The sequence below is a fragment of the Cygnus olor genome, chromosome 11 (genome assembly GCF_009769625.2).
Source record: "Cygnus olor isolate bCygOlo1 chromosome 11, bCygOlo1.pri.v2, whole genome shotgun sequence".
In the NCBI taxonomy this organism is placed as follows: domain Eukaryota; kingdom Metazoa; phylum Chordata; class Aves; order Anseriformes; family Anatidae; genus Cygnus; species Cygnus olor.
In genome coordinates, this window is record NC_049179.1 from 17849419 (window position 1) to 17862120 (window position 12702).

A 12702-nucleotide genomic window follows, 5' to 3' on the forward strand; every position below is an offset into this window, starting at 1 on the left:
ACCCCATGCTGGATGGGTGAATGCCTCATCTATGGATTGCTGTAGAGGTAAATGAAAGGGTTTCCTTCGAATAAATAAATAAAAATGCTTCCCTTATTGAAAGAAACCACCTACTGCAAAGCAGGACCCAAAAGTCCCATTGAAAAAGGGCCCACAAACTCAGTGTCATTGGATTAAAATATTTTAGATTTCAACACAACATAATGGCAGTACTGACCTCCACAAAGATTTTTTTTTTCAAAGTTGCTCAATCGAGTGCAGCCAAAAGGGCAGAAGAAAAACAGATTTACTTTTTTTTTTAAAGCTGTACTTGCTCTGCAATAAGGAACAATAAATTCAGAAAGAGACAAATGCATACAGAATTCTTTTATTTAACTTAAATCATGTAGTACTGAAACTACTAGAAAAAAGCAGAGTAAGAGAAACTAAAGGAGCCTTAGCTTCAGCCATTCAAAATAGACAAAGTTTCTTCTTTTCATAATGTAAAGAATCCCGAGTATATCGCAATAACAGGAATAAATTCTTACAACAGAATATACAAAAACATTTTGAATTTTTTTTTATCTACTGATTCATTTTAATATAAACACAGGAATTTCTTTAGGAATAATTTATACACAGCAAGTCTTTCTTATGTAATAAATTGGCCATGTTATTGTTTAATTTTCTCTTAAAAAATTTAAACAAGAAAACTTGGAAAATGTTGTATTTGCAACTGCATCCATTCCTTAGCACTTTCTAGTTTTGTTTTTGTCCCAGAGGTAGACAAACTCTGGCCAATCCTTTCATCTCAAACCTCACTGGTTTAGAAAACAGAAGAGCTGATTTTAAACAATATCTAAATCATCGTAACACTTCAGAAATGCAGTTAGTCTAATTTCGGGGGGGGGGGGGGGAAAGGGATCTTCAGTATTCTTAAATAAAAATAAATAGGGACCCTGCTTTGCCTCTTTCAACAAAGCTTCAAATGGTACTCAGTATCTTTAGAGGCTGCATACAAACTTTTAGAATGATAAGACCTCTGCAAATAGTTCTTCAACAGTAATTACAAAACTGTCTTCCCTCTTTCTCTTATGCAGTCGTATCCTTCAAACCACCTGGCAACCATAAAGCAGGTACTGAACAGCACAAGTGAGACTGCGTAGCAGCAAAACCCGTTCTGTTTCCCCAACCAGTGAGGTTCGTGTAGTCCATTAAGTTAACTGCACTAGACAGTAAAGTGAAATGACCAGTTAAGATGATCCCACCCCAACCAGAGGGCTCTGGAAGACCAGGATACTGAAGATACAGAACATTTCCCCAACTTCTTTATTCATTTGCTATATACTGGGACACAAAGCTTGGGTGGGTAAGGGGAGGGGGATGAGCCATGAATTGGACAAGTTAGCAATCTTTTTTGGCATATTGTAAAGCTAGCTAGTAAACTGGTACCATCAAAAAAAAAACTGATCACATACAGACACACCCACACAGACACAGAAAAGTGCCCTTAAATTATATTTTAGGCATTAATAAACTACAAACATTTTATAAAATTATTCTATGTACTTACAAAACGCAATGAAACATTTAATTAGTTCTTGTAAACCAGATCTTCGTCAACTGACTACCCGTAATCTACTGGACTTAAAGCCCTATTGAAAATGCTAATGGATTACTAATCAACGTAACGCATACAAAAAAAGATGGACGCACACACGCACGCTCGCATACAACCTAGTGATAGTCTTAAGGTACTTGCAAAACAGACCAAGTGTAGGTTGAGACTGATTCATACAGATCGATAATAAAAACCATCAAACTCCCATTAATGAGTTTACTACTTCAGCTGGAAAGTCAAAAGGTTTATTTACAAGTACCAATGATCAGAATCTGAGCTCTGCTGCTGTCCCACACACCAAGCTCAGGAAACAACTTCAAACTTCTGCCAAGCCCTGTGTCTTTGTAAATATCCATTTCCATATCCTTTGTTTTCATATGTCTCCATACAAATACTTCTCAATTCTGATTTACCTGGCTGCACTCAGTATCGGAGGCTGCTTTTCGCCTCTGAGCAATCAGTTCTCTGAACTGAGGCATCCTTTGAAGCCCTCCTGCCTATTTGCAGTTCTGTATCTTCAGCACCCCTGGCCACTGTGTTTTTTCTACACATCATTCTTAAAGTCTTGTCTGCACAACTACTCATGGGTTAAGTTGCAATATCTGGCTTTTATCACTGGTTAGTAAGGAGTGGATCCCTTGCACCTTCCTCCACTGTTGTTTAGCCCAGTGATTAAACACGCTGTTGACAAAATAAGAACAGGAAACAAGTGTTACTTGTACTAATGGAATGAACAGGGTTTAAATATATATATCTATATTATAGATATACATATGCAGATATCTATATGCATATATAGATATATATGTATGGAGTTATACCAACAACAGGAGTGTCGTTAACTTAGACTCAGATTGTACTGAACACCCCTCGGCAGTTCCCAGAGGACCTGAGAGCAGTTCCATCTGGTGACCAGTCGTCCTGGGCAAACCGGGCTTCACTTGTTTCTAAAGACCAACAGGAGCATCAGTGCGAGCATCCCTGGAATCATACATCACTTAGAACCAGCTTTACAGAGCAGAGGCATCGTGCTGAGAAAGACTTGGCGAACACAGGCTGGCCTCAAACTTCCCATCACACTTGGCTTCTGCGTCTACTTTATCGCTCCCCTGAAAGCGCATCTCAGTACCGAGCAGCTGACACTTCTGTGTTTACATAGGAGCCACCTTCCTTCGCAACCAAACCACCTTCTGTGCCACTGCGAAGCTTTGCAATGCCAGTCAGGTGAGAACAACGGCCCGAGTGCTAAATCAAAGCCTTCCCCATAGCAATGACGATTTGTTAGCCTACTGCAATTAGAACATCTTGGTACCATTTGTCAAAATGCTGGTTTTCAGGGCTGGGTGGGCTTTTGCTTTTAATTTATAAACAAATTGGATTACTTTAACTTTATTCAAATATAGCTCAAGTTCCAAATAAATTTTCCATACCAGACAAGCCAGTGGTCTCAGGGAAGAACAACATTACAAACCATATTATGACTCTATCAAGCCAACATTAATTCTCAGTTGTTCACATGCATAAACAACTTGATTTACTGTCCAAGGGAAGTCTGCATGAAAAACCCATGTGAATAAAGCTATTCAAAATGCACAAAACACAACAAAAAAAGCTATGGAAACAAACAGAACAAAAAAGTAATTAAGCTTGAATTGCAAACACAGAACACAATGGTATCATGAAGGTGGTTTGGTCCAGGAGAGCTGACTGTCATCACACATGCGTACTTTTAGTCCCATGACTGTCTTCTATTGAAGTGCTTTTTGAAATGTTTATCATGATGGGTGCTACGTCATTAGTGTTTCTTCCTAATGCATTTTTAAACCACCTACATAAAATTATAAAAACCAGTAACTTGGACAGTTTTAACAAAACCCTCCTAGCCAGCTGAAAGATCTGAGGATCTCCAGTTGTGGTAATTAATATGTGCAAGAGAGGGGAATAGTCACTACACCAAAAGGTCACAAGAAGCTCAAAAAAAGGAGGAAAACAAAAACAGCATAGTAAAAACTTATTATTTTTTTTCCGGGTTTGGGAAATGCTCCCTCCAAAGACAAACCCTGTAGTATTTAACCACAGGACTGTATACTCAAGAGGCCATGTACAACTCCAAGTAGCCAAGCACCACATTATTCAGATACCACAACCAACACCTGCACGAACAGCTGCCAGAGCTGGAAAAAGAGAAACATTATACATCATGTTGATAGCAAGCTCGTGTTAGTCCTGTGTGCCTGTAAACCAGTTACACGCTGTCAGAGGGCAGTTAAAATTTGATGGCTGGTCCATCAGAATCCACAGTTATGAAGCATATAAATGGGGGATGAAAAGGGAACTGAAGTTTTACTGGCACATTAAAAAAAAAAAAATCAATTCAATGTTAGTTTTGAAGAAAAAAGAAAAAAAAAATCAGTGCTTTCATTAAACAGAAGCAGCAAAGATCCAAAGCTGTAAACTTGATGTAGTAATATCATCAGGCAGCCCAGGGCAGGTTTTTTCACTGTTTTGGTCAAAAATAAAAGAAAAAAAAAAGCAATGCTTGCTGTATGAGCCAAATGAATGCAGATTCAACCAAGTATCTCCTTGGTGCTTGTGGTATCTGAGGAAAAATTGGCAGGAATGACTTAAGACAAATAGAAAGTCCATTCCTTTATTCTAGAAACTCTTCTGGACCTGCAAACATTGTAAACAAATCATTTCTATAACAAATTTGATCAAATATTCATAATTTAAAGTTCTTATATCAGGTCACCTATTTGTCCACTCATCTAAACATGCCGTGACAACACATTAAAAAGCCTTTGTGTTTCCTTAGAATAACCGTAAGTCAGCCACCTCTTGGTTTTCTCCTTGCAGTAACAAATTGGGACCAAAAAGGCAAAGCTCCTTGGAATTGAGGCAAATATTCTGAAGTGACCCTTTGTGATGAGCAGTGACTGTTCCCCTCCAGAACCTAGAGCATGTGGTTTATGGAGTGAGAGGTTACCAGTATCAACGGCATTTATTGGCTGCTGAGAAATGTGAGATGTATTTTTTTTATATACACACATATAAAAAAATAAGAGTGAGGTAGATAAATGTTTGAAAAAAATCAAAAACTGTCCCCCTGTCATACTCAAAAACCCTTATCTCAGTATTTAAATTTATTATGGGGCATCTCTACAGTGATTTAAACTGATATCACAAAAATAAATAAAAAGTCCTACATAGAATACCTTCTTAATTAACTTTTTTGTCTTTTTCATTTTTAAAAGGGAAAAATAACTATGGGACAGAGGCAAGAGAAGATAATGGGACCTAAACTACACAAGCAAAAAGCACTACAAACTTTTTAAAATCTCCAGTCAAAACTAGCAATCAGTATATTTTAATTCTTTGTTCTTACTCAAAAGATTTAAACATTTCCATCCCAGAACCACCTCTTCACTGCCATCATTTGGTTGGATCAGTGCTAAACAAAGGCTTAGATGCTGTAACTAAGATGAGCAACTGGTACGACTCCTTGGTTAAAGACTTGATGATTGCCCCCTCCTTCCCTTTTCACCAAGGCTTCTGCAACTGAACAAACAAGCTTACTCATTTTCTTTTGTTCTGAGGTTTGGTCTATGATTTAAGCAACAGGCTTGGACTTGTACAGGTTTCCATAGCTGCCAACACGTAGCTGTTTGCTAGCCGAGCCACTGGCCTCAGCTATGTGCTTCCACCCTGCCCCATGGAAATGGCATGCTGTTTTGTTTCGTTATTTTGTTTTGACCAGGGGTGCAAAGTGCAGCCCAAGGCGTCCTCCACGAGGGCTTCCTCAGCAGGAAGGCGAAGAGCTGGGCCAGGTCTTTAATGGCCACCCTAAGAACGCATGGCACCGCCAGCTGCAATTGGTACAGCTCTCGCTCGTGGGGTGGAAGAGTTAAAAGAGTCATTTTAAAAATCAGTGACCCAAAAGCCTGGTGTCTGCTGTTGTACCCAACAAATAAAAAAGGTGTGTGTCTGTCTGTCTGTGTGGGGAGTGTGTGTGGGGATGGGTGGGTGGATGTGTGCCACGACCAAAACAAGCAGGGAGGGAAGGAGGGGGAGGACCCTTGTACAACAATGAATAGAAACACTGAACAAGAATGTACTAAATATTTAACCTTTTTTCTGACCTGAGTTTGTATCATGCCTTGCACTGTAACAGACTCGCATGCTGTCTGGGCAGAGGTTAGTGGGAAGGAAGGAAAACCGGGTTTTAAAAACACCACACCGCTGCCAGAGTGTTTCCACGCAGGGTGTCCCTTCTTTCTCCATGTCCTCCTCAAAAGCCCTGTAACCCACACAGCCAAGATGTTGTAAAACAACTAATGGGAAAAAAAAAAAAGAGGAAATGTATTTATAAAAAGGCATTAAACAGTTCATGGCAAATCATATGAAAGGTATCAGTTACTGGGAAGGAAGAAGTAAAAGTTACACACTATAGTACAAAGCATAAGAAAATCTGTTGAAGTGGGAAGGAAGGGAAGGGAAGGAGGGCAGACCTGAAGGTTTTCATAGATTAAATCCACAAAGATAAAGAACAAAAAAAATAGCAGCTTTTTTCTGTACAGACATATAGATGAGTATCTGAACCGTAAAAAAGTTATAAAAGTGACACAAAAGACAATGTGTATGCAAATGATCCATGGTCTAACATAGAACTGCAAGACCCTTCGAGAAGTCTTAATAATAAAGAGAAAAGGTCAACAAAGCATTATATACTTGAATCCGGTTACTGCTTTTTTTTGTCTTCTCCAATTTTTGTTTTATAGGTGTTTTTTCCTTGCAAGCCTGTGAAGGAAGGCAGGCTGCAACGATGGAGATCTCTGCCGGTTTTTTCATGTTTTTCATGTTTCATTTTTGGCGTGCAGTTGAATTTTTTTGTACAAAATGCACACGTTTGTTTAGCTCACCACTGCCAGTTTTGTCCAGAATTCATAGGGATGGGGACAGGAGTGGAGAGAGAGCTGTTTCTTTACCCCATCCCTTTTATCTTCTCCATCGTAAGAAAAAAATCACATTTTGTCCAGTTTTGAAAAAAGGTCTAGACAATTTGATTTTTGTTTTTATTTTAAATACCAGTGTATGATTGAATAGAATTTATTGGTCAGGATCTCCTTTAAACAGAGCAGTTGATTACTGTGCTCCTTCCATGCCTACAAAAAAAACAAAAACAAAAAACAGAGTTCAGTTTTTTGGCAAAATTTGGCAGCGTTGAAAATGGTAACAACCTTGGACGAATGATGGCCCTTTTTTATTCTTTTACGTGTTCCTAAAAAGATTAAAGAGCAACATTAAAAATCCAGTCTTTTTAAATTTTTTTTGTATTTTTTGTGTGTGTTTTTGTTATTTTTTTGTTTCTTTTTTTTTTTTGTATGTGTTTTTTTGTTTTGTTTTTTTGTTTTTTAATAAAGACCTACAGTGTTAGGCAGGTGCTTGCAAAGGTACTGGGGAGCCACCTGGCCTGCGATATCTTTGATCTGATAAAAGTGCTGTACGGTTGAACTTGCACGCAGATATGTTTCCCATTATGAAGCAAAGACAGAGACAGAAAGAAAGAGAGAGAAGAAAGAGAGAGAGAGACATCAGATCTCAAGTTTTCTGTTGCTATTAAGTGTTAACATTAGAGTTTTAAAAGGCCAACTGTGTGCCCCATGAATGGAGTCCTTTACTGAAACAAACATCTGCTTGCATATTGAAAAAAGAAAAAACGATAACTTGTTTACTGAAAAAAGGGTTCTCCCAAGTGCAGCTATGGCAGTTCTGAAGATCCACTGAGGTACAGTAGGCTTTGAATATATTGTAATTTTCTTTCTTTCTTCCCCCAATACATGTGTTTTTTTCTGTGTTTTGTTTCTGTGAGATTCTGGTTCTAAGGATCAGCAGGCCGAAGACTGGGGCAACGGTAAGGCCCTCTCATTCTTGCGTCCCCCGTTCATGTGTGCGTACGGCTGTCTCTCCTCGAAGCTGGCCCGAAGGACCACCACGCCTGGGCCGTTCTCGGCTTTGTGTCCTGAGTGCTTGTCAGTGGGTTGGAGGGTGGAGGAGGGATCTAAAGGAATGCTCTCCATGTTTTCAGTCTCCAGGTCAAGCTCCTCTGTATCCGGAGGCTTGTTCTCTTCACTGTAGAAGAAGGAGACCTCTTTGAATGCTGGATCCAGCTCGTCTTTAATGCTCCCGATTATTTCCAGGAAGGAGGGCCTCATTTTCGGATTGTACTGCCAGCACATGCGCATCAGTTCAAACCTGGACAGGAAACACAGAGCAAAACCATTTACTGAGGTGTTTTACGAGCCCTGACTGGAGAGCAACCAGCCGTGACTGAACGAGACCATGCGTTCAGGAAATCAGTCGGTTCTGATGGAAGATGAAGTGACAGAAGTTTTACAGGCCGAGATCCCTGTGACACGTGTTGACCTTTCTGAGCACTGATTTACTTCTCCAGGTCCTATCTAAACCATCTCAACTCCCTTCCACACACACTTGCCTATAAAGCCATCTTGTGGATAGCTGGTATCCAGAAGCATTGCAGATGTTCATCCCAATTTGGTATTTCCCCGGTTTTCCTCTAAAATATCCTGTACCTACCCAATCGTACAGCAAATTGATAGCACCTCTCAGAGCATCTTTTTCAAAGAACCAGTCCCTACTCTATCAACACTGTCTTGAAAAGAAATTAAAATAGAAAATACACTATGTTAAAAAGTCCCTTTTTCCTGAAAGAAGAAAATAACATTAAAATTAATTGTAATACCCAAAAGGCATTTATTTACAAATCTCAACAACATTCTCTAATCTTTTATTTTTAAATTACGTTGTTTTCATTTATGGCCAGGGATGCATAATATTTTATGGAGTGTGAGATCATCTGTTTAAGCACATCCACGATTAGATCTGTACAATGTCCCATGCTGGTAAAACCAAACCACAAAACGAAATAGTAATACGTTCATAATGAAAACAGCATTTTCATGACACAGCAGAATTGGATATTCCTGAGATCGCCCTGAGCTTTAAACGCAACACCAAGAAAGGATTTCGCAGTGTGAAGGTGGAATAGGGATGCCTTCTGTCAACACAGCACAAGAAATATGGCAAATTTCAATATGAAAAGGAAGATTAATTCTTTGAGTCCTCCCTCTGTGTGCACAGCACTCAGAGAAGCTTGCTGTGTGTAGGATGTCACCGCTGGCCCCAGCTACTGCTTTCAGTGGTGGAATAAGAATGTATCTGGAGGGAATGAGAAAAATCTTTCATTTCAAGTAACACACTAGAGAATACTTCACGTTTCTGCCTTATCTCCCAGCCATGCGATCTGCAGTCCCAGTAAGACCCCATCTCTAGCCAGCAGCCAAGCCGGGGCACCTGGTGCCCACCTCTGCCAGCCCTCCTGTGCAAGGTGAGCCAAGTCACCTGAACTTCTAGATTTTGCAGAACACCACCATTTTCCTAACTTCCACAGATGTTCAGAAAGTAAGCAAGACATTCCATTTTTTCACTTTAATCAGCTCGCACTGCCTTATGCCATGGCAGCAGTTTACTAGATCTCCGCACTAGTGTGTGCAATTTTTATTTTTTTAATTAAAAAAAACAACACTTTTTTTTTTTTGATAGCACCTAAGCCCTTCATAGACTAAGGTCCTAATTTCTCCAGGGTCCCTGCACTAGAACAAACCTTGCAACACGACTGTCACCGTGCTGGAAAGCCCTGGCCTCTGATGCCTGTTGCTGTGCACCGATGCACACAGCAGGGCTTGGAGAGCCTGGGAACCCTGGCCTGAAACAAACCAAAACAAGGAAATCCCCTCCCCCAGAAACTTGCTCCTGGGGAAATTCTGTTCCATTTCCTCATCGGGTGCATTGTGTTCTCAGCTGACACGGACCAGCACAGAGGTGGAAAGCTGCTGTGACTGGGATGCAAGCACTGCTGAAAGCGCTTCACCAAAATAAAAGCAATCTTAACTCAAGCATTTGAAGTCACAAATATTCCTTTTAGTGCTTGGCTGGCACAGCTTTGCGTGAACAGAAGCCAGCCACCTGAGCACGGCCTTGTGACACCCAAAAAGAAGCTGGCAGAACCCGTCTGTGATGTGAGAAGTGCCCCGGTCCTCAAAGCCGCATTGTAGCAGGCACGTAGACACACCAACAGCGCTCAGCTCGTGCTTGGTTTGGAGCCTTCAGGAGTCTTTCGTAGCAAAAGTGAAGCCAAACTATAAAACTGTATTATACCCTCACCCACAAACGAGAAGGAAAGCTTGAGACATAAATATATAAAATCCATTTCTGTTACTTCACTGCTGTTTCCTTTCCAGCTGACTGCTGCGTCCCTGAATAGAAGCCTCGGCTGGAGCCAAGAACACGGGATATTCGCTGGCACCGCGCCCTGAGGCCTAAGGGCAATGCTAAGGAGATACCACAAGCAGTGGAGTAATGCATGTGACATCAGCACAAACAAGGACATGTGATGTTTCTTTTAAGCCATTCCAGATTTAAAAACCCTACAGAGTTCCCATAAAAGGATTTTTTTTTCCCTTACTAACTCTGTGGGCTTGAAGACCTTGTTTACATTATCTTAAACAACAAAAACAAAATTAAACTAAACAAAAACACCAAAAAAAAAACACAACACGTTCCAGCAGACAATGGAAGAACTTACAGGCTGCTAATACAATCTGAGTTCTATAAAGTGTGTTTCTGGCTGGTGGCAAGTGAGCCCAAGGAAGTTGCAGGCTTTATCACGAGCAGGGAGATAACCAGTGCTGCTCTAATGCACTCAAGGAATGCTGCAGAAACTGAGCTCCTTTTTTCACTGAGACATTACAAAACGAAAATGGAAGATTACTGTATCAGTTGCATTCCATTTGAGCATGCACTTGTGGCTTGATTTGATGGAGAACAGAGAAAGGGCTCCTATTCTGTTGTTGCTGCATGCCAGGATTACCTCTGGATAGCAGACCCTGGTTTTAAACCAAGCGAGCGCCAGGAACAAAGGAAAAATCGGCAATACGTAAATAGTCTAGTCAGCTACATGTGGGGGAAGCAATTTTTACTTCAAAACCAGAGTGGAATTCCAGCCTCCACAACTTTTAAAAGCCCCATGGGAGCACACTGTCTGCGAGCTTCAGCTGGAACCTCCTCGCCACGCAGCCATCACCTGATGTAACAATGGCAATACACAAAAACAACCTCATACAGGGGAAGAGGAGAAAAACAGCAAGGCTTCTCCTGGCACCGTCTTATTGAACCATCTGTCTTATTGCATGGTTCTGTCTGTAAAATCATGCAAGCTATGCCAAGAGGGTGTAGCATAAACAGAACTGAGTCTTGTTTCACCCTGTGCAAGAGTAAAAAGTCTCTCGAAATACCGTCCTCTTTGTGCTTGGCCCCTGCACAGTGATTTACCACTTCTGTGAACCACAAGACAGCCGTGCCGTACAATCCACCTTTGCACAAGCAGCCGGGACAGCCAAGCTGTAGAACAGAACCCCTCCAGTTCTTCAAGTGTCCTTGGTCTCTGATCCACCTAACGACTCTGCTACCAGGGGTTAGCACAGCACAGCCACTAACAAGCATTATTAGCATTGCAGTCTTAGCAGAGACGGAACGGCCAAGACTGCTTGCACCACGTAGCAGTCACGCAGGGAGGGCAACGAGAAGCCCTTACAAGAACTACTGTACGGTGGCTGGAGTGTGCACGGCTGTGTCAACACTCTCATAATCTGCACGGTTAAAAATAGTCGATTTGGTGTCAGTTGCAAAAAGATTCTTCTCTCTATTCTCATCTCTGCTTCCCCACAGCAGTCTACCTACTCCACCTGTTCTGGAGATTTTGATATGTCAGTGTATTCCCCTCTCTCTTCAGAAAGGTAAGTTTGTCTTTGCGTTAGATACCATCTGCCCATGATTACAATTTAGTTGTTTGCATGTCAAGCTAATTTAAATAAAAGTACCTCTGCATTTGTATCCTACCACATGAGATTTATGAGTGCAGTTCCTAGCTCCACTTCTTGCTTGCCACTTATGCTATACTGAGCACAATAAACACACAGACTTTCCTGCAGCAGGCAGACTTGGCTTTCTGGGCATCTCAGGTTAATATTGTGAGTTAATATCAAAGTATCACAGACCAGTCAGTCTCCAGCACTGAGAACACACACTATCTGAAAAAAAAAAAAGACCTTTCACTGGCACAGACACGCTAAGAAACTTGTCTTTAAACAGAATCTTTTTAGCAACCTCCAGAAAAATGGACCCCTTCGTTTATAAAAGGCTTTGTAAAGCACTAGTAAAAAGTAGTTGCCTGAAACAAGATGTGAACGTACTGTAAAATCCAAATGCAATTTCAGGGCTCTTTGCAACTGTGTTATGAGCACCTTTCAATAGATTCAGTAATATTCTTGTTATGTCCTATGGTGAGGAGCAGGTTACCAGACAGCTGGAGAGGGGAGAAGGAACTCTGCCTACGGAGCAGGTCTCTGCCTGCCAGCAGCAACATGTGTGAGGTTCAAGACTGGCACCAGCTCTCACGTTGCTGAGCACTGCACGGCATCTTTACAGCATCTTGGGCCAACAGGACGGACCATGGGAAAAGAAAGCACTACGATCATGTAAACTATGTTCCTTGAATGCCAAACGCATGTGCGTGGAGCAAAGGTAAAGATCATTCCTGGAGCTCCCTAATGGTATTCCTACAGCAGCCTATTTGAATTTCAGCAGACTTGGGTGTCTGTCCTAATATGAAGGCAAAACAAGCTGAAAGGGAGCTAAAGCAAGTCACAGTAAGCTTCTGGGTCAATTCTTTTTTTTTTTTTTTTCCTGCATTTGGACAAAGTCAGGATTTTTTTTTTTTTACAATTGTATTAACAAAAGAGAGACCTCACTAAACTGGATAGTTGAACCCTAGTTCTTGTTCTGATGGAGAGAAGCAGCTAAAATCCAAGGCAGATATTTTCATTCTGCCCTTCTGCAATGTCAGACTAAAGTTTTGGTGGCCATTAAATAATATGTGAACAGCTTCTTTATTTAAAATGAAGGCTTTTGCTGTTCTACACTAGTGCAAAGATTCATTCTGTCACACATTCACCAAATTCTCCCCG

The 12702-nt window shown here is 41.0% G+C and overlaps 1 protein-coding gene across 5 annotated transcripts in view; it reads right to left on the reverse strand.

Annotated features, from left to right (window-relative positions):
• Window positions 1-351: 351 nt before the first annotated feature.
• Window positions 352-12702, reverse strand: part of IGF1R (insulin like growth factor 1 receptor) — a 180621-nt gene continuing 168270 nt past the window's right edge. For all 5 annotated transcript variants that reach the window (XM_040569639.1, XM_040569638.1, XM_040569643.1 and 2 more), the window contains one exon: window positions 352-7852. In XM_040569639.1, the coding sequence (XP_040425573.1) occupies window positions 7486-7852 (367 nt within the window). In that variant the 3' untranslated portion in view covers window positions 352-7485. The remainder of the gene's footprint in view (window positions 7853-12702) is intronic.